Here is a 25,061-nt window from a genome sequence, read left to right as displayed (position 1 = left end):
TGAGGGAGTGCTGCATTGTCAAAGGTGCCATCTTTCAGCTAAGACATTAAACCAGGCCCCTCCTGCCCTCTGTGGTGGATGCAAAATATCCATGGCACTAATTTTGAGGAGAGGAGTTTTTCCTAGCATCCTGGTCAAAATACTGAGGTCCATGATTTTATATAGGGTCATCATTATCTCTGTCTTTGTGTTTGACATCTTGTGACAAAGCCTAGAATTATAAGCTATTTGCAATAAATGACCTCAATCCATGAGCCTGCAACCCCAATCCCTCTGCTCCTCCACAGTACCAAACCTCACAGTAGGGTAGCTGTTTCTTCTGAAAAAAAAAAAGAAAATGCATCAACTCATTTACCAAAGCTGAATTCTGTCTACTTTAGCTCATTTCCCCATCAATATCATTTTGTAGCTTCCTTCAGTGTCCTAAATAATTAGCTGTTCATCCTGTTTTAGTATCACCTGCAAAGTTTGACACCACTCTCTTTAGGCCTATATTCAAATCATTGATACCCAGTCAACAGAAGTGATCCCAGAACTGAGCCCCAAGAGATACCACTACACACTTCCAACCGCCCAATTCCATTTTTATGCATTCATTTTCCTTAATTCCATACACTTTAGTTCTTCACTAATAAGCTACCACGTGGCACGTAGGCAGACTTTCCTAAAGCCCAGATATATTCACCCACTGCATTCCCTACGCCTTATACCATGTCTATTTCACCCTCAATTCTGACAGTGTCTTCTCAAATCTGCACTAGATACTTTTAAATATCTTCTCAGATAGAGTCTTTAGATAACAAAATCACTGCCTAAACATTCTCTTCCTCACATTAAGCTAACCAGCCTGCAATTACATGGATTAAATTGTCCCATCCCTTTTATAAAAGGGGCACTATACTGGCCACTGCCCACTCCTTGGCATACAGCCGCATTCATTAAGCCACGAGTTAGAATTTCTAGGGCCATAGTGGCTTCTTTCCTCAGGGTCCTAGAATATAACCCTTCAGGTTTTGGCACTATCTTCCTTCAGTCAACATTTAAAAAAACACTTTCCTTTAGAGCCATCCTCATCTCACTCATCTCCAGAATTTACCCCTCCCCATACCCACTTTTTATTTACCTGCCTTTTGATGTTTCTTGAACTTGTTATACATTCAACTTTGATTCTGTTAACTCATTTTCTCATTTCCCTTTAGCTTTTCATTATTACTTTTACATTTCCTCTTAGATACCCAACCTCTATTTATCTATGTCATCTTGAAATGATTACTTTCCTTCTCAAAAAGTTAACTATTTAAAAAAAAAGCATCTTGCTGTTGCGCTAGTCTCCTTTTGCCAATTTTGCCATACCCAGCTCACTAATTTCTCAAGTCTGTCATAAACAAATCAGGTAATTTAGTTTTTGTATGATTATCTAGTTAGATCCTAAACTGCATCATCAACCTTCTCAAGGGCAATCAGGGATGGGTAATAAACACTGGCCTTCAAGGAAAATTGAGCTAAAGTTAGATAAATAAAAAGTACACTGTGGTCACAACAACATTTAAAATGCATGCATTACTGGCACTTATAAAGCCCACTTGAGATGCTGTTCTTGAATTGTTCAAGCCCATATTTGTAGCAATTTGCTAGGCCACTTCAGAGAGAAGTTAAAAATCAACAACACTGGTGCCAGCCTGGAGTCACACGTAGGTCAGATTGGGCAAGGACAGCAGATTTTGTGCCGCCGAATTATATTAATGAATTGGTTTGATTTTTGACAAACCGTGGTTATCTTTACTGATGTTAGGATTTAAATTAAAAAACAAATTCTGAAACTATGGTAGTATTTGAACTCATTCTCTCAATTATTAGCCCTGCAACTGCTACACTACTGTACCATACCCATTAGTCATTAATACAGCAAAATCCAGATAAAAGTACAGAACGATTACTATAACCAACACAAAAGTTAAAAAAAAAACAGCAATTGAGTGTTTTGGTTAATTTTGTTATTTGTATTTTATTGGTAACTGCTGCTGCTGGCCCATTTCCAAATTATTTTTGTTCACTTCACTGGAAGTTTTGATCTCAAATTTGAGATCACAAACAGAAAAAAAAATTGTGGAAGGCGTTGATATTTCAGTTAATAGATTGATGAGAATTCTTGATTTATCTGAGCCATCCTACAAATCTTTAAAGAATCGTTTCTTCAACTTGAAGGAAACTTGAGCATCTAAAAAATGGAGTGACAGAGGCAACAACTGAGTCCTAATTGTTTGCACATAACAGTCCATGCAAGTTGCAACAAATACCCCAAATTCTCAAATTAATGGTCCCTCTTGCTTTAAGCAACAGAACAGCTGGACCAGTGTGGGACTCTGCACCACAACTTCCAAATTTCAGCACAACTAAGACCACCAGAAGCTGTAGTGCCATTGCAGCCCTAAAAACAGAAGTTCTCTGCTGTTGGGCAAGGGAAATCCAGGCTATCATTTGAAGTTCTTAGATTAGTCAAAAGGATTGAGTTTTAGGAACATCTTTAAAAAAAAAGGTTAGGGTCTAGGCCACAGAAGGCATGGCTGCCAAAGGAGAAATTAGAAAACATGAAAATTTAAGTAGACACATTGCCAGATGGGGAAATCAATATAGTTCAGTGAGCAAAGGGGTGATGGATGAATGAGACTTAGTGCAAGTTAGTTTACCGAACCCTATTTGCAGACATCAGATCCAATAACTGCTGAAACTCTCAATGTAGCAAGTTTTAGTTATTAAGTTGTTTCAAAGTTTTGTTTTGATTTTATTAATTTGTTAAAACACATCTAAATATACTTGAAATAAAAACAAAATGCTGGAAAAACGCAGGTCTGGCAGCAGCTTTGGAGAGAGAAAGAGAGTTAACGTCAAGTCCAATATGATTCTACTTTGGAAGACTCAAGTTAACTCTGCTCTCCACAGATGCTGCAAGACCTGCCGAGTTTTTCCAGCCCTTTCTGTATTTTGCTCTTATCTAAATATTCTTGGTTTACAAAATACAACACAGTGGCATTAAAAGCCAACACTACCTACCCAAAAGAAGAAGTTTCTGTCATTAGTAAAGATTTCAAAGAGGAATAGCACATTGAAATACAGAAAAACACTCATTCTCTAAACAGTTCCAAATAGTTCTCACTTCTCATTTCATTTTCTCCATCAATTGATATACAGGAAAGACAACAGCACAACTCTCACCAGAATTGCTCCTGAAATGACAAATAACTAGACAGTATAATAAACAAAGGATGAAGAACCACAAGAACACATTTTAACTCAACCATACACAACACAATTCTGGTGCCTCATTCTGTGAGGGAGGTATGCTGCAAGCCAAGCTTCTTTGAACATGGTCAGCACTGCAAACCACAACAGGAAGTCAGGAACAGAGTGTAACAAGGCATTTTTGGGAATGGAAAGGAAGAATGCATTTTTTGTCAGTTAGAATAGGCTGTTTGCACATAATTTAACTGTTTGTGGAACTCTTACCAGAACAATATAATTCTTCAAAAATGAAGAAACATCACTACATTGGTGTTGAGACCTTATTGTACATAACCTATATATGCTAGACCTTTACTGATTGCCCAGTCTTATTCACTACAAACACTGGCAAATGGATATCATTGCAAGCAACTGCTTTAGTGCACTGTCCCACTGGAGACAGGTTCCAAATGAAGCCTTGTATATACACAGATAGTTTCCTCCTCCGATGCACTGGCAGACACAGAGGATGTCAGCAACGTAAGCAAAAATAAATAAAGCCAAGAAATTATGCAGTTTATCGGGGGGTGGGGGGTTGCTATTGCCCCAAAACAGAAAAATAACTCACTGATACTAATTAAAAAAAAAAAATTGCCAAACCTTGCTCCAATTCACATTAATCCTGAACAAAAACAGAATTACCTGGAAAAACTCAGCAGGTCTGGCAGCATCGATGGAGAAGAAAAGAGTTGACATTTCGATTCCTCACAACCCTTTAACAGAACGGAGTATAGTTAGGAGAGGGGTGAAATATAAGCTGGTTTAAGGTGGGCGGGGGGAGAGAGAAATTGAGGAGGGGGGGGGGGTGGCTGTAGGGACAAGCAAGCAGTGATAGGAGCAGATAATCAAAAGATGTCACAGACAAAAGAATCAAAGAGGTGTTGAAGGTGGTGATATTATCTAAGAAAATGTGCTTGAGTTCTGCCGAAGGGTCATGAAGACTCGAAACGTTAACTGATTTCTTCTCCACCGGTGCTGCCAGACCTGCTGAGTTTTTCCAGGTAATTCTGTTTTTGTACTAATTAAGAATGGATGGCAAGACACTCAAGGTACAGCTCTAGTGGGGGTGGGGTGGAAAGACTGACAAGGTATTGTAGATTTTAAAATAATGGAAATAGGTGGGAAAAGAAAAATCTATATTAAATTACTGAAAAAAACAAAAGGGAGGGGGAAGAAACGGGGTGGGGATAGGGGGAGGGAGTTTAAGATCTAAAGTTGTTGAATTCAATATTCAGCCCTGAAGGCTGTAAAGTGCCTAGTCGGAAGATGAGGTGCTGAGATGAGATGAGATGAGGTCCGACTAGGCACTTTACAGCCTTCAGGGCTGAATATTGAATTCAACAACTTTAGATCTTAAACTCCCTCCCCCCATCCCCACCCCGTTTCTTCCCCCTCCCTTTTGTTTTTTTCAATAATTTATATAGATTTTTCTTTTCCCACCTATTTCCATTATTTTAAAATCTACAACTAATACCTTGTCAGTCTTTCCACTCCACCCAACCCCCACTAGAGCTGTACCTTGAGTGTCCTGCCATCCATTCTTAATTAGCACATTTTCTTAGATAATATCACCACCTTCAACACCTCTTTGATCCTTTTTTCTGTGACATCTTTTGATTATCTGCTCCTATCACTGCTTGCTTGTCCCTACAACCACCCCCCCCTCCCCAACTTCTCTCTCTCCCCCACCCACCTTAAGCCAGCTTATATTTCACCCCTCTCCTAACTATACTCAGTTCTGTTGAAGGGTCGTGAGGACTCGAAACGTCGACTCTTTTCTTCTCCACCGATGCTGCCAGACCTGCTGAGTTTTTCCAGGTAATTCTGTTTTTGTTTTGGATTTCCAGCATCCGCAGTAGTTTTTTATTTTTATCACATTAATCCTGACATGGACAAAACAGCTAAAAGAGAGGAACAACATTAGATTCCTTCAACCTCAAAGCAGAAGCAGCATTTGACAAAGATATGGCAAAGAGCCAAACAACTTGTATGTATATAGCACCTTTAGCATAGAAAAGAAACTTGAGGATATTTCTTTAAAACTATTGTCAATAGCGATTGAAGGGAATTCCTTTAGTGGCTGAAGTCAAAGAAAGATGCCTATTTGTATCAGGGACCAATTGTTGCAGAAAGGCCAAAGCATCACTGTAGATGATCTTCATGGCAAAATCTTCAGCTGCTATGTCAATGGTCTTGCTTATAAGATCAGGGGTAAGGCACATCATTGACTATTCTATAGTTTTCAAACAACTTACAATTTCATATTGTCTTTAATGCAGTAAAACATCCCAAGGCACTTCATAGAAGCATAATGAAACAAAAATTTGGACACCAAGCCCCATAAGGAGATATTAGAGCAGATGATCAAAAAGAGATGATCAAAAGCTGTGTTGGAGGAGGCAGATTTTAAGAAATGTCTTATAATCATCACTTGCCTGATCAATGCAGCTGTAATACAAGTTTGATACCACCCATGGCAAAGCACTTAATTTGATGGATGATTTTTAACCCACTCCATTCAGTGTGACACACTTTCTACAGGATGCATTGCAGCAACTTACCAAGTTTACACAACAGCCCAGAATTTCTACTGAAAAACAAACAAGAGCAACACTATTGTAAGGAACACATCATATCCATGTCTCTACCAGCCTAACCTTGATATGCCTGTCCCTTCATAGTCACTGAATCCAAACCCTGGTATCCCCTATTATAAGACCATTGCACCACAAGGAATGTGGCAGTTCAAGGCAGCAACTCAGAGAATCTAGGAACATAAGTAAATGGAGTTTTGCCAGTGTCTTGCACAGTGAACCAAAAAAAAAAAGTGCTAAGGCAATGGATAACCCCCAACTTTCTCCCTCTCTCCCAGCACCTTTTCCAAAGCATTCTCCAAGCTAACAAATCACTGGCATTGCTTAAATGCACACTCTCCAAAAAAAAAAGCTCCAAAATTCTTAATTTCACTTATTACATTAAAAATAAGATTGACTGAATAAATGCAACACATTGGTTTTGTTACATGCTGAATACAAACTCATGATTCATTCAAGAACCCTCAGGCAACAGTTTTAAAATTATACCTCACTTACTTTTCTATGTAGGAAAGACTATACATTGCAGATCACCTTTCCTCCCACATCAGTACTAAATTTGCCATCTCTCCCTACCTACCCAGAGAAAAGGAATAATAAAAATACATTGTACAATAGGCAATTGGTATTGTTCCCTTGCTTTTTTTTGCATAAGACGGATATTAATAAATTAACTTTTCAGAATTTCCTTCAAACCAAGAAAACAAGACGCATATAGAAGGTAGCATCTAGTGTTTTGTTCTCCAAAATCTCCCTTTGTCATAAATCTTACGAACTCCCAGCCAATCAGGCGAGCTGCTGTCCAGCCACAAACAGCATTCTATCTCCACAGCAATACAAATGATACAAAAACAACGCAGGTGTAAATATTTAACACTTTCCAGGATAACACTTGGACAGGTAGGACAGCAATGCAAGTTCAAGATGCGTGGGAACAAATTTAACTGTTCCGTTTATATTGCAGTCCCATAGGCCAATAGCGAAGTGTTGAAAAGGAAATTTCCTCTTCCTTTGTCTGGCAATTTACTTCTGAATTCCCAAATCTTAGTCTGGACCTGTGGAACATATACAGGCGATCTCCCAGAACACAAGTGCCCAAAAACTTTGAACCCAACAGGCTATTCAACTATGTGGGGATTGCATTTATCAAATGCCATACATGGCATACTGAAGCAGTCCATGTCCAGATGCAGCAAGGCCTGGACAATGTCCAGGCTTAGGCTGATAAGTGGCAAGTAACATTTGTGCTACACAAGTGCCAGGCACTGACCATCTCCATCAAACAAGAGAGAATTTAACCATCACCCCATAGCATTCAATGCATTATCATTAACTCACCTCCCAACTCCCCAAAGCCTGTCCACCATCAACAAGGCACAAGTCAGGAGTGTAATGGAATACTCTCCACTTGTCTGAATGAATGCAGCCCCCACAGCACTCAAGAAGCGTGGCTGCAGCTCCAACAGCACTCGAGAAGCAGGACACAAAGCAGCCCACTTGATTGGCAACCCATCCACCCCAAACATTAACTTCCTCCACCAGCTACAGAATGCAGCAGCGTGTACCTTATACAAGATGCACTACAGCAACTTGTCAAGCCTCCTGCAACAGCACCATCCAAACATATATACAGAAGTAGGGAGATTATGCTTCAGTTATACAGGGCAATATTGGTCTCCTTATTCAAGGAAGGATGCGTTAGAAGCAGTTCAGAGAAGGTTTCCTAGACTAATACCTGGAGAAGTTGGGTTATCTTAAGAAGAATGGCTGGACAAGTTAGACTTTTATCCACTAGAGTTTAGAAGAGTAACAGGCAACTAGATTGAAACCTTTAAGATCCTTCGGGGTCTTGACAGGGCAGATGTGGAGAGGATGTTTCTGCTTGTGGGAGAATCTAGAACTACGGGTCACTGTTTAAAAATAAGGGGTCGCTCATTTAAGACAGATGAGCAGAAATTTTTTCTCTTAGAGGGTCGCGAGTCTTTGGAACTCTCTTCCTCAAAAGGCAGTGGAAGCAGAGTCTTTGTTTATCAAAAATGTATCTAGCTCTGTCTTAAAAATATTCAATGGGGTGAAAGGTTATCAGGGGTAGGCAGGAATGTGAAATGGAGGTTACAATCAGATCAGCCATGGTCTTACTGAACAACAGAGCAGACTTGAGGGGCCGAGTGGCCTACTCTTGTTCCTAATTCATATGTACGTTTGCCTAGATCTCTACCACTAGAAGCAGACTCATGCAAACGTTATCACCTATAAGCCTCCCTCCAAATCACTTAGCATCCTGATGTCATTCCTTCACTGTCGTTGTCAAAATCCTGAAACTCACTAACAGCACTGTGGGTGTACATAGACCAGATGAACTGCAGCACTTCAAGGCAACAATCTCACCACCACCTTCAAGGGCAATTAGGGTGGGCAACAAATGCTCACCTTGCCAGCAACCCTCACATCCCATGAAAGAACAAAAATATGCATTTCCAAAGTTATTAAGTATTCATAAATATTAGGAACGATGGTTGATTTCCTTCTCCCTAACTCTGAAGTACTAATGTAGCTCCTTTAACAGTACTTAGCGAACTCAGCAGACTAGGGATTGAAATTGGAACCACATTGGTTTGGGTGGCTCTGCTTGGGTGGTTCCGTTACCAGCTGGGCGATTGGGCAAGCCTGAAAAGCAACTTTGAAAAGGGCAGACCTATGGTCGAAAGGAGAACACCGCATTAAATTGTGGTGGCTAGGTAATATGAAGCCTCGACTTTAAAGGTTATAGAGTACTGGAGTTAAGGAAAACTGAGAGCAATAAGGAGTTCTATGGTATTGATTGGCCAATGGTTCTGTACAGATATTCTGTGCTACCTGTAGGACAATTGGTTGACAAGTGGACAAGAGGCTGACAGTACTTGCTGATGACACAGTGAATGGTCAAAAATCTGGCAGATGGAGTAAAGGGTCATCAGACTTAAGAGCAGCAGGAGGCCATTCAACCCTGCTCCACTATTCAATAAAATCATTACTGATCTTACTGAACTCCACGTTTCTGTCTGCCCCCCATAACCCTCAACTCCCTTGTCTATCAAACATCTATCCTTGAATATATTCAATGACCCAGCTTCCACTGCTCTCTGGAAACAGAATGCTACTAACAGATTAACAACTCAGAAAAAATATCTCCTCATCTCAGCCTTAAAAGAGAGATCTCTTATTTTTAAAAGTTAGCGCAGGTACAGCTAGCGATTAGGAAGGCAGATGGAATGTTGGCGTGTATGGCAAGGGGATTAGAATATAAAACGTAGGGAAGTCTTGCTGCAACTATAGAGGGCATTGGTGAGATTGCACCTAGAGAACGGAGTACAGTTTTGGTCTCCTGGAAGGAGACATTTGCATTGGAAGAAGCTCAGAAGATTCGCTAGGCTGATTCCGGGAATGAAGCAGTTGACTGATGAGGAAAGGTTGAGCAAATACTCATTGGAGTTTAGAAGAATGAGGGGTGATGTTATTGAAACATAATAGACCCCGAGGGAACAAGATAGGGTGGATACCGGGAAGATGTTTCCCTCTTGTTGGTGGGGGTGGGCAGGAGGAAAGTATAGAGCTAGGGGACACAGTTTCAAAATTAAGGGTCTCCCATTTAAGACTGAGGGGAGAATTTTTTTTTAATCAGAGGATCATTAGAATGTGGAATTCTCTTCCCCAGACAGCAGTAGAGGTTGGGTTATTTAATATTTTTAAGGCTGAATTGGATAGATTCTTGATTAACAAGGAAGTCAAAGGTTAAAGGGGACAGACAGGAAGGTAGAGCTGAGGCCACAATCTGGTTAGCCATGATCTTATCAAATGGCAGAGTGGGCTTGAGGGGCTGAATGGCCTACTCCTACTTTGTATGTTCATACGCACTGAATGTGCACAGGGTCGATAAAGTTCAGATTCAGCAAGTGGCTTTATTTAATGTAAAATGAGATACCAAGTCTTTAGGCCTTTCTAATTTTGAAAGAAGAATTGATTTACACCTTTTAACTTGTCAAAAAGTGTAATCAAAATTAACCTGACTGAATGCCTGCTGACACAGCAGGTGAGAGAAACTAGGTCATTTTTTGAGTCATTCACTCTGCCCAACTTAAAAACATGTGGATTTTGAATACAAGTAAAGGGCTTCAATACCTGGATTTCACACCTGCTAGTCAGATGTACAGCACTCAAAAACTGAGAATATCAAATGGGTTCTCAAGATAGGGAATGATTCAAACTGAAACTTATGAAAAATGTGCTCATAGCATCCAGTATTTTTGCAGGCTAAGTTTGGGGGCACAGGTCTTTTTTTGTGATTAAAGTTAAGATATTATCTACTGGTGTGTGTATCCTTTTCTTTTACATTTTGCTTGTTACCTACCAAATCCCTGTAAACCAATGGAAGTTACACAAATACTTACATATCCTTACGTATTGCATATGATATCAAATTTCATGAAAAACCAAGTTCTCCAAATCCAGAGAAACATGCCATGGAACTTGTATTGCACGGTATCACTGTAATCTTAGCATAACTTCTATAAACATCCTACTCATCACATTTATGGATTCGAAAAGTACATACACACACACACGACCCTCTTTGGATGTTTGTTTGGCCATTTCATTTGCCCAGGCCATTTTTAAGAGTTAGATATTTTGCAGCAGTGGGGGTCAGAAAAACGTCTCAAGGAATATTTATATTTTTTTAAAAATCGTAACAGATCGGAAAGATAGTAAAGCACCTGGTGATATTTAATTTTTTTTTTAAAAAAATGCGGAATAGGAGGGCAACTAAGCCAATATGAGCGAATCCGGACTGGAAAATTGGAAGTATTATGTTACATTCCACTCAAAACGTATTCGAACAACTTTAGGAAGCCAATGCACTAAAAATTCCATTAACATTTAAACGATTAGTCTTGCTCATCGATGCACAAAAAAAAGGGGGGCGAATAAAAAGGAACTAGAGGAAAAGGGAAGAAGAAAGGAGAAAGCAAGGTGGTGTGGAGGGGGTGGGGGGGGGGGGGGGGGAGAGAGTGTGAAGCAAACAAAGAGGCAGGCATGGTGGGAGGAGGAGGAAAGGCAGAAAACAAGATGGGGAAAGAGAGCAAAGGCAGCGTGAGCGATAACAGTATCCCGAGGAGTGGAGGGAAACACACACACACACACACCGGGGGGGGCGGGGGGAAAGAGTCAGATGGAGGGAGACAAAGAGAGGAGACTTAGAAGAGGGACAAAGATGGAGAGGGGGGAGGTGCAGTGACCGGGACAGACTCACCCTGCCTGCCCACGATCTCGGCGACATGCTCGGAGCTGGGAACCGGCACACACTCGGTCATGTTGACGCTCTTCTTTCGGGGCTGCTGTTGCTGCTGCTGGAGCTGCATCTGCTCGGCCTCGAACAGAGCCAGGACGGAAGAGACGAGGGGCAGCCCGCCTCCTCCTCCTCCTCCGGCGGCCGGGCAGGGACAGGGGGAAGGGGCCGCTCCGGGCTGACTCCCGCTCACCGGGCCCTGCAGGAGGAGCGGCGGCCCCCCGGACACCGGCAGCGGCTCTCCCCCGGCGGCGGGAGGACTCGGCGGCGAGGGAGCCTCGCCCTCCAGGCCCCGGCGAGGCTGAGCCAGAGATACGGGCGGAGGAGGGTGAGGAGGCGGCGGCTCCTCCAGGCCGAACACGGTGAGCTGCTCCATGGCGATGTGGAGAGGCCCAGACTCACCATCCTCCCTCTCCATGTCTGTAAACACTGTACTGCTCGGCATTGTCTAACATTAGCAGGGCAAGCCTAGCATTAAATATTGGTTCCTCATTAAATAATAAAGCTTTTGATTTTTAAAAAAAAATATTTTTCTTTCTACAAAAGCGCCAGCGCCCCTGGATTATTTTTTTTCTTTTGTTCTTTCACTCCATCGTCGAAAGGAGCGAAGCCGCGCCCATTATTGCCGGGCCGCCGAATCGGATTGTCTGAGCCCCCTCGGAAACCCGCCCATTATTGCCGGGCCACCGAATCCGATTGGCTGGGCCCCTTTCGGAAACCCGCCCATTATTGCCGGGCCACCGAATCCGATTGGCTGGGTCCTTTCGGAAACACGCCCATTTATTGCCGGGCCACCGAATCCTGATTGGCTGGACCCCTTCGGAAACCCGCCCCATTTTTTTTTTTTTTTTGCCGGGCCGCCGAATTCGATTGGCTGAGCCTTTCGGAAATCCGCTCGAATCCGATTGGCTGCGCCCCTTCGGAAACCCGCCCCTTTTTTTTTTTTGCCGGGCCGCCGAATCCGGTTGGCTCGACCCCCATCGGAAGCCCGTCCATTATTTTGCCGGGCTGCTGAATCCGATTGGCTGCAATTCTACCGCCACCCCCCCCCCCCCTCCCGTTGGAAGCCCGCCCTATTATTACTAAAGATGCGCAAAGCCGACTGGCTCGCCGCGTGATGAAACCCGGCCCTCTCCCCGTCGAGTCCGCCTTTTCATGCAGGCGCTGACGTGAATTGGCGTCAGTCCATTGGATGATCTAGCTGTCAATCTGACATTTGTGTTTTCCCCCGCCCCTCTACTCCCACGTGCCTCCGGGACGGGACGGGACGGGCTGTCCGGAGTCCGTTTTCACTGACGTAATTCAGACAATTCTGAAGCTGGATGGCTCTGTAGATGAGGGGTGTGAACTGGAAACGTTTTAATTGTTTCTCTCTCCGCAGATGTTGCCAGACCTGTTGAGTTTTTCCAGCATTTTCTGTTTTTATTTCAGATTTTGCAGCGTCCGCAGTATTTTGCTTTTACCTGAAGCTAGATGGTGCGTTTTATTTAAATTTCAACAAGCAAGATCCGATTTATAAGTGTTTAGCGCTTCTATATGTGTATAAATATTTAGTATGTTAGCTGGTAGGAAACAAGCAGCTGAGATTGGTCCGTTGCACTCGGAGGACCGTCTGTTCGGTTGCTGATTGGTGAATTCAGAACCTGGAACTCAGTGGAAAGATGACACGTGACCGTGAGCCAAAGCCACGCCCCTTTTCGTCAGCTGCAGCGAGTGGACTCAGCGATGTTACAAGCACAGAGGAGGCCATTCGACCCATTGTGTCCATGCTGGTCAACAAAGATGTGACTGCACTAAGCCCATTTTCCAGCGCTTGGCCTGGAGGCTATAGCAATGCAAGTGAATATCTGAATACTTAAATGTTATGAGAGTTTCTGACTCAACCACCCTTTCAGGCAGTGAGTTCTAGACTCCCACCACTCTCTGGGTGAATAAATTTCTCCTCAACTCCCCTCTTAGCCTGGAAATGTAAACGTGCTTGGAAATGTAACTGATTTAAATCCCAGGCATTGCAAAACATTCCTCCCAAGACACAAGCTTCAACATTTGGAGCATTTATTGCCATTGCATGCTATTCGCTTATGAATTTCATCCTCATTCTTCATAATAGATTAAGAATGTATGAAAAACTGAAATTATGCTCTAGGGTGCCCATAGGGGTCCAATCTCAATTTGCCTCAAGTGAATTTTTAAAGCTACTGTTACAGACTGGTGAGGAGAGAGAAACTGAAACCCACAGTTCCCTTCTCTTACTGTCTATAATCAGTGTGTGTTTTTTTTTGGAAAGTTCAACATAACCTCCTTACTTTTATACTCTCTGCCCTTATTAATAAAGCCTAGGATACTGTATGTTTTATTAGCCAATCTCATATACACTCAGGTCCCTCAGCTCCTTCACCCCTTTAGAATTGTGCCCTTTATTTTATATTGTCTCTCCCTGTTCTTACTACCAAAATGAATTGCTTCAAATTTCTCCACATGGAACTTCATCTGCCCCATGTCTACCCACACTACCCATTCGCCCACTCCATCAACTTGTTTATGTCCTTTTGAAGTTCTACACTAACTTCCTCACAGTTCACAATACTTCCAAGTTTCGTATCATCTGCAAATTTTGAAATTGTGCACTGTACATTGAGGTCTAGGTCACATCAGGAAGAGCAAGGGTCCAAGCATTAACCTCTGGGGAGCTCCACTGCAAACCTTCCTCCATCCCAAAAAACATCCATAAACCACCAATAAAAACAGGAAACGTTGGAAAGCTCAGCAGGTCTGACAGCATCTGTGGAGAGAGAAACAGAGTTAATGTTTCGAATCCGTATGACTCTTCTTCAGATTTCCAGCATCCACAGCATTTTGCTTTTATCCATTAACTGCCACTCTAGTTTCCTGATCTACAATCAACTTGGGCAGAAAATTTCAAAGACTCACAACCCTTTAAGAGTGAAGAAATTTCACCCCATCTCAGTCTATCACAGCCAAGGAATTAATGTTCAGTAGGGAAGTGCAGCAGGGCGTTTGGGGATGTTAATGCTGCTTTAGTTCCCAGGAACCTTAACCTTCAAAGACCCTAAAATGCCTGTTTTTGATAAAGCTGTGTGCAGGGAGCTGTAAGGTCTGTATTTTTTTTTACAGTCAAGGAGCTGTACAGGAGGGTTACTGCTGTGGCTGCTGCTGCATATTGACTCAGAGGCATTTAGCAGCAGCAGCGAGAGGCCCTGGACTCTGGGTGTGGCCTTCACGCCGCCATGTCTTAACCTCCCCAGGCTCAGAATTCACAGCCACACTGCAAGCTCTGGACATTCTGGTCAACTCTTACCATCCGGCCTGAACTCAAACTCCAGGAACTTGTGGCCAAACTTGCCCTCGTGCCCCATGTAATAACGCAGGTAGAATTCACTCAACATGGTCCCTGCGCTGACCGCCTCTGCGTTACAAGTCACGCGCCCCATGTGAGAGGATTTCCTTCCAGTTCTGATTGTTGCCATCAATGAGCTAAATCCTCCTGCATGTGTTACTCCTGGAAACAAATAGCTTCAATGTTGGAGACAGTAAGGATTAAAATCAACACCAATCTTACAGATTGAAAATCCAGTCAGAATTAATGGAGTGGATTCCACTGAGATCAGTGGAAAGAAAAATCAAGTGGGGCACATAAGGTCATAAGAAATAGGAGCATGAGTAGGCCATCCGACCCATCAAGCCTGCTACACCATTCAATAAGATCACAGCTGATCTGGTTGTGGCCTTAACTACATTTCCTGCCTGCCCCCACCACCCACCCCACAACTCGCATATCTCTTGACTCCCTTGTCAATCAAAAATCTGTCTAACTCAGCCTTGAATATACTCAATGACCCAGCCTCCACCGCTCTGAAAAAGAATTTCAAAGGCCAACAACCCTCAGAGAAAAAATTCCTCCTCTCAGCATCTTAAATGGGAAACCCCTACCTTTGAACTGTGCCCCCTATTTTACACTGCCCCATGAAAGGAAATATCCTCCCAGCATCTACCCTTGGCAACAGGTGAGCGAGACAACCACCCTAACACTCAGATGCCAAAAGGGTGGCTCGCCACCATCTTCTCAAGGGCAATTAGGGCTGAAATTATTGCTGGAAATAGAACAGAAAGTGTTGGAAAAACTCAGCAGGTGTGTCAGCATCTGTGGAGAGAGAAACAGAATTAACGGTTTCGAGTCCAACATGCCTCTTCTTAGTAATAAGTGCTGTCCTTGCCAATGATGCCCACATCACATGAAAGAATAAGGAACTCTAACAAATCACTGGGAGGCCACGTTGAGAGGATTGGGTTTTTGTTCCCACATTATGCAAAGGTTATGAAATATATATAATTATACATGTAAAATTAAATAAAGGTTATAAAATGTATTAAACTCTAAGAAAGCACTGAGGCGGAGGCAGCGGCCAAGGCTGGTGGGGAAGTTGGCTTAGGCGGTTAGAGCTCACGTTCAGGCTGCTGAGCTGCTCCAGGAGGCCCAGGCTGTTAGTTGGGCAGGGAGCCGAGCTCATTCCCGCACACAGCGATGATCCGCAGCTCAATGGGAAGGCTGTCCAGCTGGCTTGACCTAAGCACCACGCTCCAGAGCTAGCTCAGGCCGCACAGCTCAGGCGGCAGATGCCGCAGGCTGGACCCGAGCTCTAGGTGGTTGAGAAGCCCCTCCACACACACACCCACTCCCCCCCCCCCCACCCACCTCCTCCTCGACCTCTGGACCTTGTAACATCAGCTCTCGTAGCCGGTATACCATAGCCAGCCAAACTTCTGGCCGTATCACCCTGACTACTGCCGCCATCACAACCAGGTATGGAGCAGTTGAACAGTTGGCCAATCAGCAAAAGAGAGGTTACCATCCAGCGGTGCTCAGGACGTGCCGGAGCAGTGCTCCGGTGCGTGCTGGCAGCACTGCACCCCTGTTGCCTTGCTAATGGGAGAATCCATAATTTGCCTCCTAGTCTAGCCTCCAAACTGTGGGACCGGGAAATCATCCATAAATTATAGTTCTGCTTTGGAAAACTCAACATCTTTAAAAAATCATTCACGGTATGTGAGCATCGCTAGCTAGGCCAGCATGAATTGTCTGTCCCTAATTGCCTTTGAGAAGGTGGTGGCGAGCTGCCTTCTTGAACTCCTGCAGTCCATGTGGTGTCTCGGTGCTGTTAAGGAGGCAGTTCCAGGATTTTGACCAAGTGACAGTGAAGGAATGGTGATATATATTCCATAGAGCCATAGAGGTCTACAGCACAGAAAAAGGCCCTTCGGCCCATCGAGTCTGCACCGGTCAAACAAGTACCTAACTATTCTAATCCAATTTTCCAGCACTCAGCCCACTAGCATGATGCCATGGCATTGCAAGTGCACATCCAAGTACTCCTTAAATGTTATGAAGGTTTTTGCCTCTACCACCCTTTTAGGCAGTGAGTTCCAGATTCCTACCACCCTCTCGGTGAAAAAGTTCTTCCTCATATCCCCTCTAAACCTCCTGCCCCTTACCTTAAATCTATGCCCCCTGGTTATTGATCCCTCAACCAAGGGGAAATGTTTCCTTCCTGTCTACCCTATCTATGCCCCTCATAATTTTATACACTTCAATCCTGTACCCCCTCAAGTCAGGATGGTGAGTGGCTTGGAGGGAACTTGCAGGTGGTGGTGTTCCCATGTGTTTGTTGCCCTTGTATTGCCTTGGTAGAGGTCATGGGTTTGGAAGGTGCTGTCTAAGAAGTATTGGTGAATTCCTGCAGTGCATCTTGTAGATGGTACACACTGCTGCCACTGTGCATCGATGGTGGAGGGAGTGAATGTTTGTGGATGGGGTGCCAATCAAGTGGGCTGCTTTGACCTGGATGGTGTCAAGCTTCTTGAATGTTGTTGGAGCTGTACTCAACCAGGCAAGCATAGAGTATTCCATCACCCTCCAGATTTGTACCTTGTAGATGGCAGACAGGCTTTGGGGAGTCAGGAGGGGAGTTACTGACCGCAGGATTCCCAGCTTCTGACCTGCTGTTTTAGCCATAGTATTTATATGGCTAGTCCAGTTTCTGGTCAATGATAACCCCTAGGATGTTGATAGTGGGGATTCAGCCATTGAATGCCATGGGGTGATGCTTAGATTCTCTCTTGTTGGAGATGGTCATTGCCTGGCACTTGTGTGGCAAGAATGTTACTTGCCACTTTTCAGCCCAAGCCTGGATATTGTCCAGGTCTTGCTGCATTTGGACATGGACTGCTTCAGTATCTGAGGAGTTGCGAATGGTGCCAGGACACTACCCTGAGGAACTGCTGCAGTGATGTCCTGGAACTGAGATGATTGACCTCCAACAACCACAACCATCTTCCTTTGTGCTAGGTATGACTCCAACCAGCAGAGAGTTTTCCCCCTGATTCCCATTGACTCCAGCTTTGCTAGGCTTCTTGATGCCACATTCGGTCAAACATGATGGAGGGTATTCTCAATGTGAAGACAGGAATTAATCTCCATACGCACTCCAGAGTATCCCGCTGATACTGTCATGGACAGATGCATCTGCAGCAGTGAGGATGAGGTCACATATGTTTTTCTCTCTCGGTTCCCTCACCACCTGCCACAGTCCCAATCTAGCAGCTATGTCATTTAGGACTCGGCCAGCTTGGTCTATAGTGGTGCTACTGAGACACTCTTGGTGTTGGACTTTGAAGTCCCCCACCCAGAGTACATTCTGCATCCTTGCCATACTCAGTGCTTCCTCAAAGTGGTGATCGACAAGGAAGGGTACTGATTCATCAGCAGAGGGGGAGGGGGGGCGGTACATAGTAATCCATCAGGAGGTTTATTTGCCCATGTTTGACCTGATGCCATGAGACTTCATGTGGTCCAGAGTTGATGCTGAGGACTCCCAGGGCAACTCCCTCCCAACTGTATACCACTGTGCAGCCGCCTCTGCTGGGTCTGCCCTGCTGGTGGGCAAGGACATACCCAGGGATGGTGATGGTGGTGTCTGGGACATTATCTGTAAGAAATGATTCCGTGAGTATGACTATGTCAGGCTGTTGCTTGACTAGTCTGTGAGACAGCTCACTCAATTTTGGCAATAGCTGTCAGCTGTTAGTAAGGAGGACTTGGCAGGGTCGACACGGCTGATTCTGCCTTTGTTGTTTCTGGTGCCTAGGTCAATATCAGGTGGTCCGTCTGGTTTCATTTCTTTTAGACTTCGTAATGGTTTGATACAACTGAGTGGCTGACGAGGCATTTCAGTTATCATTTAAGAGTTAACCACATTGCTTTGAGTCTGGAGTCCCATATAGGCCAGACCGGGTAAGGATGGCAGATTTCCCTCCCTAAACAGCATTAGTGAACTAGATGGGGTTTTACAACAATTGACATTGTTTACATGGTCATCATTAGAGTTCCTCAGGATAGTGTCCTAGGCCCAACCATCTTCAGCTGCGTCATCAATGACCTTCCTTCCATCGTAAGGTCAGAAGTGGGGATAGTCGCTGATAATCGCACAATATTCAGCACCACTCGCAACTCCTCAGATACTGAAGCAGTCCAAGTAGAAGGACAAGGGCAGCAGATACATGGGAAACCCACCACCTGTAAGTTCCCCTCCAAGCCACTCACCAACCTGACTTGGAAATATATCGCTGTTCCTTCACTGTCGCTGGCTCAAAATCCTGGAACCCGCTCCCTAACAGCACTGTGGTGTACCTATACCACATGGACTGCAGCGGTTCAAGGAGGCAGCTCACCACCACTTTCTCAAGGGCAATTAGGGGTGGGCAACAAGTGCTGGCCTAGCCAGTGAAGCCCACATCCCATGAATAAATTTTTTAAAATTATACTTCTAATTCAATTTTTATTGAAATCAAATTTCATCATTTGCCATGGTGGGATTCAAACCCAGGCCCACAGAGCATTACCCTGGGTCTTTGGATTACTAGTTCAGTGACAATACAACTACGCCATCACCTCCCTGCTAAATCCACAATATTGAGTTTTAGCCCCAGAAATGGGATGTCATATTTGGAAAAAGTTATGTTTGATTGAGAAGCAGGCAAATCACAAGATGTGATTGATGAAAATCGATTAACTAAATTTTGCCAAGTTTCTCAACCAGTTTTTCAGTTTAGGACATTTAAGAAAAGGTAATATCTTAAAGAAATCTGTTCTTCTTTCTTAGTCGGTCCAAGTTACATCAAGAGTGAAATAGACAAAACAGACCAGTGACCCTCTTCACCCTCTATTCAAGAAAAAGCAAGCAACATCAAGTTAATTGGTAGTTTCTTACACACTGTCCAGGCCCTGGACTGTAACCCCCACAGCTGTTGCTTTGCTGATTGACCAATTCATCTACAGATGAAGGCAGCCAAATTGCCCAGAGGACTCCCTTTTATCAGGAGCCAGTGAAACGTGGCCTTCTTGGCTGCGTCTCATTCATCTCAGAACTGGTGTTGCCACTGCCTTATGCAGAAGTGGAAATACAGCCAAACAAATTCTGTCGATTACAACTGTGGAGAGGCATCCCAAATGATGAAACATCTCTAAGAATTCTCTGTACTACCAGAGCCATACAGCACTGAAGATCTGAAGGTCTTCAACTCTTGAGCCAAAGCCTCATGGAACAAGGGCGAGGGAAGGTGTAGAATAAGAAGGGGTTGCTTCAAGGGAAAAGTGCACGCGACATGCCCTTTAATGTATCGGAAAAGCACCATTCGTTATTGTTTGTAGTAAGTATGAATTACGGGAAGGAATTGTCAGAAACCAGCATTAAACAGCACCATCTGCAGGCCTTGAGAAAGATACCTCTATCAGTGCTTTTATTACCTCCGCCGCTGAAGGTGGGCAAAGAAAACGGGCTGTAACTTTCTTGGCATGGCAATCAGCATTGGATTACCACTTTGTGCCCAATTATTTACCCAAAATTTCTTCCCTGCCTGTCTCGCCTGACCTTCCGACTCAGACCAGGTGAGATCCAGGCAGCGCAGCTGTCTCCGAAGCCCAGCATCACAGTCCAGTAGAGTCGGATCGAAGAAGGCACTAGCTGCCATAGACAAGGTAAGTTTAAAGGTCCGACTGAGATTGACAGACCAGTGAGAAGCTAAGTGCCTTAGGTAAGTGGATAGGATTTGGGGGGTGTGGGGGAGTCAGGGTAGGGGGAGTCACAGATTTGGTGGGGATGGGGAAGGTCTGGCATTGGGGGATTGGGGGGTGGTCGGACATCGGGGGTGGTCGGACATCGGGGGGGGGTGGGGTTCGGACATTGTGGGGGGTAGGGTGGGTCAGACATCGAGGGGATGGGGTGATCGAACATCGGGGGTATTAGGATTGGGTGCTGGACATCAGAGTGGCTTGTCGGGGGGTTAGACATGGGGGTGATGTGTGAGGGTGCTGGCAATGGAGTGGGATTAGGGGGTCGGACATCGGGGGGTGTGGATCGGACATTGAGGATGGGGTTGGACACCGAGGGGATGGGGAGGGTGGGTCAGACACCGTGGGGGTGGGGGTAGATCTCAGGGCTGGGTGTTAGAGGGGAGGTCGGTCGGTCAGGTTGGGAGTGGGGCAGTGCCTGCGGGGGATGGTGGGGAGGTGGGTGTCTGCTCGGGTCAGTTGGAGGAGGTCAGGACGCCGAGGGGTTGGGGAGGAGTGGAGTGGGGCTGGGGTCGGGCCCAGTTGTCGGGTGGGTTGGGCCTGTGGGGTGTGGGTGATTGAATTGGGTTGCGTCAGGCAGAATCCCATGGGGGAGTGGAGGGGTTTGGGGTATACTGTGTGGGGGTAGTTGGGGGTGGGGGGAGACCCTTGGGGGGTCGGGGTTGTGGGGGGGAGAACCCAGGGGGGTTGGGGGTGTTTTGGGAATCCTGTGGGGGGTCCGGTCTGTGTCTTTATAATAGTTACCCAGAAGTTAGAAAAGGTTTTAATTTTTCTAACTTTTTCTGAGTAACAGAGCTGGAACCACCTGAAGTTTGCGGTTAAAATTGTAATTTTGAATGGTTCCCAGCGCAGGGCAATTGCCCAGAGGAAGTTTGCACTTACGAGCAATTGCCGTGCAAACCCTGACTTTTGAAGTTCCAAGAGGGGTAGTGCCTACTGGGGATGGTGGGGAGGTGGGTTCTTTCTTTCTGGCAGTTTAGACAGGGTAAACTCACTCTCAGCTGTAGGAGCTGAGTAGTTAATTAGGTAACTGGTTGAATCTGGTTACTGTAGCTTCAGCTCAGTTTACTATAAATTAGTTCTTTAGTGCAGCAAAGGCAAACAGAGTACAGCTGACTAACTGAGTGAAGACTTGGAGTTTATGAGATGGGGAGTTCAGTGAAGGGGAGGGAAGGAGGTGTTTGTTTCCATTTTCTATCTTTCTCATCCCATTGGTTCCTGCTGTACTACAGGGAAAGGAGCTAACTGTTTGGTGAGTATCTGGTGAGTGGGTAAGTTTTATTGTATCCCTAAGGTTTAAAACAGTACATAAATTGGTGGTAAAGTTAATAAAATATATAAGAAAGCAACATAAATAAGTGATTAATATAATTAAGTAATAATTTACAACACATTAAGGGTGGCAGGACAGATGATGTGTCAAGGTTGCAGGGTGGATGTGTAAACTGACCATGGCACCGTGGTACAGGAAACCATTCAAGGGTTCGGGGGGCGGGTGTCAAAAACAGTAGAAGGGGATAGTATAGTGAGGTGGATTGACACTGTTCCCTGTAGCAAAGAGCGAGAGTATAGAAGGCTGTTTTGCTTGCCGGTGCCAGGGTTCGGTATATCTGCTCAGGGCAGGGGGAGGATCCAGTGGTCATGGTCCATGTAGGTACCAATGACATAGGCAGGATGGGGAAGGAGGCTCTGCATAGTCAGCATGAGGATCTTGGCACCAAATTGAGAAGCAGAACCTCAAAGGTAATAATTTCTGAATTTTGTATCCCTAAAGTTTAAAATAGTACATAAATTGGTGGTAAAGTTAATAAAATATATAAGAAAGCAACATAAATAAGTTTTTTAAAAATAATTTTTATAAATTCTTTATATAAATTTAATTTATATTTTTATATAAATATAAATTTATAAATATTAAAAATATTTCAGAATACTTGGAAGTGCATGGTAAAATAGGGCAAAGTCAGCATGGTTTCATCAAGGGGAGGTCATGCCTGACAAATCTGTTAGAATCCTTTGAGGAGGTAACGAGCAGGTTAGACAAAGGAGAGCCAATGTTATCTACTTGGACTTCCAGAAGGCCTTTGACAAGGTGCCACACAGGAGGATGCTCAGTAAGATAAGAGCCCATGGTGTTAGAGGCAAGGTACTAGCATGGATAGACAATTGGCTGTCTGTCAGGAGGCAGAGAATGGGGATTAGGGGGTCCTTCTCAGGATGGCGGTCGGTGACTAGTGGAGTTCCGCAGGAGTCAGTGTTGGGACCACAATTTTTCACTTTATACATTAATGATCTAGATGAAGGAACTGGGGGCATTCTGGCTAAGTTTGCAGATGATACAAAGATAGGTGGAGGGACAGATAGTATTGAGGAGGCAGGGAGGCTGCAGAAGGGTTTAGACAGGTTAGGAGAATGGGCAAAGAAGTGGTAGATGGAATACCACGTGGGGAAGTGTGAGGTCATGCACTTTGGTAGGAAGAATAGAGGCATAAACTATTTTCTAAATGGGGAGAGAATTCAGAAATCTGGAGTGCAATGGAACTTGGGAGTCCTAGTCCAGGATTCTCTTAAGGTTAACTTGCAGGTTGAGTCGGTAGTTAGGAAGGCAAATGCAATGCTGGCATTTATTTCGAGAGGACTAGAATGTAAAAGCAGGGATGTGCTGCTGAGGCTTTATAAGGCTCTGGTCAGACCACATTTAGAATATTGTGAGCAATTTTGGGCCCCGTATCTCAGGAAGGATGTGCTGGCCCTGGAGAGGGTCCAGAGGAGGTTCACGAGAACGATCCCAGGAATGAAAGGCTTAACGTATGAGGAATGTTTGAGGACTCTGGGTCTATACTCGATGGAGTTTAGAAGGATGAGGGGGGATCTGATTGAAACTTACAGCATACTGAAAGGCCTGGATAAAGTGGACGTGGGGAAGATGTTTCCATTAGTAGGAGAGACTAGGACCCGAGGGCACAGCCTCAGAGTAAAGGGAAGACTTTTTAGAACAGAGATGAGGAGAAACTTCTTTAGCCAGAGAGTGGTGAATCTGTGGAATTCATTGCCACAGAAGTCTGTGGAGGCCAGGTCATTGAGTGTATTTAAGACCGAGATACATAGAATGGCGGAGCAGACTCGATGGGCCAAATGGCCTAATTTCTGCTCCTGTTTCTTATGGACTTATGGTCTTATTACCTGATGTTATGACCACAGTTTGTAAAGGCTGAATTTTTTAAATCCCAGAGGGAAACTTGAACAACTGTCATAAACTATATTTTCAATTGGTATGTTTGAGATGCAGTCCTGAATTCAGAAATGAGACCACCAAGCCTCAAGAGGTATGTTATATAAATTAAATGAAACATTTATTAATTTAACAAGAAATTAAACACATACACGTGTATACAAATTACTACCCCAATAACTTTTAACTTTTAAACAAATCTCCAAATTAATCAGTCCTAGGTAAATCTTCACCAAGGCAATAACAACCCATAGACTTTAAACAGACACCAGGCAAAGCGCATTTTATCTTATGAGTTCAAAATGAGGTTCCTTTCAATTTGTTTCCTTTGCAGACAGTTATAGGGCTTACAGGCTGCTTAGATCTTACATGCCTCTGATCTGCACATACAAAACTCCTTTCTTTATACCCGGCTTTCCCTTTGAATGTAAATTCTCATGATATCCCTAGGTCTTTGAACTTCAGCTCTTCTAACAATAAAGCCCCTTGCATAGCACCAATTTTATTAGTAATAGATGCACATTGCTTTGTGTCTCCTCGCTAGGTGCAAGATTTTACTCCCTTCATTTGAATGGTTTATTCAACAAGTGCAAACGTACTCTTTACCTTCTAGCCTTCTATTTATCTAAGTAACGTCTCAAACTATTGTACATCAAAGCACCCAGACTATCTGGCTTTAATCCAATTAAGCCACACATACACACACCCCCGCACAGACATAGACCCTACTACAAGTCCAATTTAAAAATTATTTCCAATAACATTAGAAACATTAATATCTTCATGACACCTGAGCCATGTGCAAAATGGCATAAGACAAATAAAATTAGAGAAATTAATACGTGGCTCAAAGCCTGGTGAGGGAGAAGTGGGTTCTGGTTTGTGGGACACTGACACCAGTATTGGGGAAAGTGGGATCTGTACTGTTGGGACCATATACATGTGAACCATACTGGGACTGGTGTCCTCGCAAGCCGCGTAACTAGGGAAGTAGAGAGAGTTTTAAACTGAATAGTGGGGGCAAGGGATCAAATTTGGGAAGATGTGGTAAACCAAAGAGTAGAGACAAGGCAAGAGGGAAAGGTATTAATATGGCAAATGATAAACAGACTGTGACAGGAAGGGACAAAAGGGTCAATTTAAGAGTAAATGAGCAGATAAGGCTGGATGCTACAAAAATAATAAAAGGACAAAACTAAAGGCTCTGTATCTAAACACACGTAGCATTCGAAACAAAACAGATGAACTGATAGCGCAAATACAAATAAATAAATAGCCATTACAGAGACATGACTACAGGATGACATAGATTAGGGCCTGAATATTGAAGGGTACGTGACATTTAGGAAGGACAGGAAGATGAAGGGGTGGCTCTGTCAATTAATGATGACATTAGCACATTAGAGAGGAATGACCTAAGTTCAGGAAGCTAGAATGTAGAAGCGGTTTGTGTTGAGATGAGAAATGACAAAGGCTAGAAATCACTTG

The 25,061-nt window shown here is 44.1% G+C and overlaps 1 protein-coding gene across 1 annotated transcript in view; it reads right to left on the bottom strand.

Annotated features, from left to right (window-relative positions):
* Nucleotides 1-11,802, bottom strand: part of mex3c (mex-3 RNA binding family member C) — a 50,853-nt gene extending 39,051 nt beyond the window's left edge. Inside the window, exon 1 of the mRNA XM_078552481.1 lies at nucleotides 11,161-11,802. Coding sequence (XP_078408607.1) covers nucleotides 11,161-11,641 — 481 coding nt within the window. The 5' untranslated portion in view covers nucleotides 11,642-11,802. The remainder of the gene's footprint in view (nucleotides 1-11,160) is intronic.
* Nucleotides 11,803-25,061: the final 13,259 nt, after the last annotated feature.

This window comes from Cetorhinus maximus, chromosome 1 (genome assembly GCF_964194155.1).
Source record: "Cetorhinus maximus chromosome 1, sCetMax3.hap1.1, whole genome shotgun sequence".
In the NCBI taxonomy this organism is placed as follows: Eukaryota; Metazoa; Chordata; class Chondrichthyes; order Lamniformes; family Cetorhinidae; genus Cetorhinus; species Cetorhinus maximus.
This window is presented reverse-complemented; position numbering and strand designations above follow the sequence as displayed.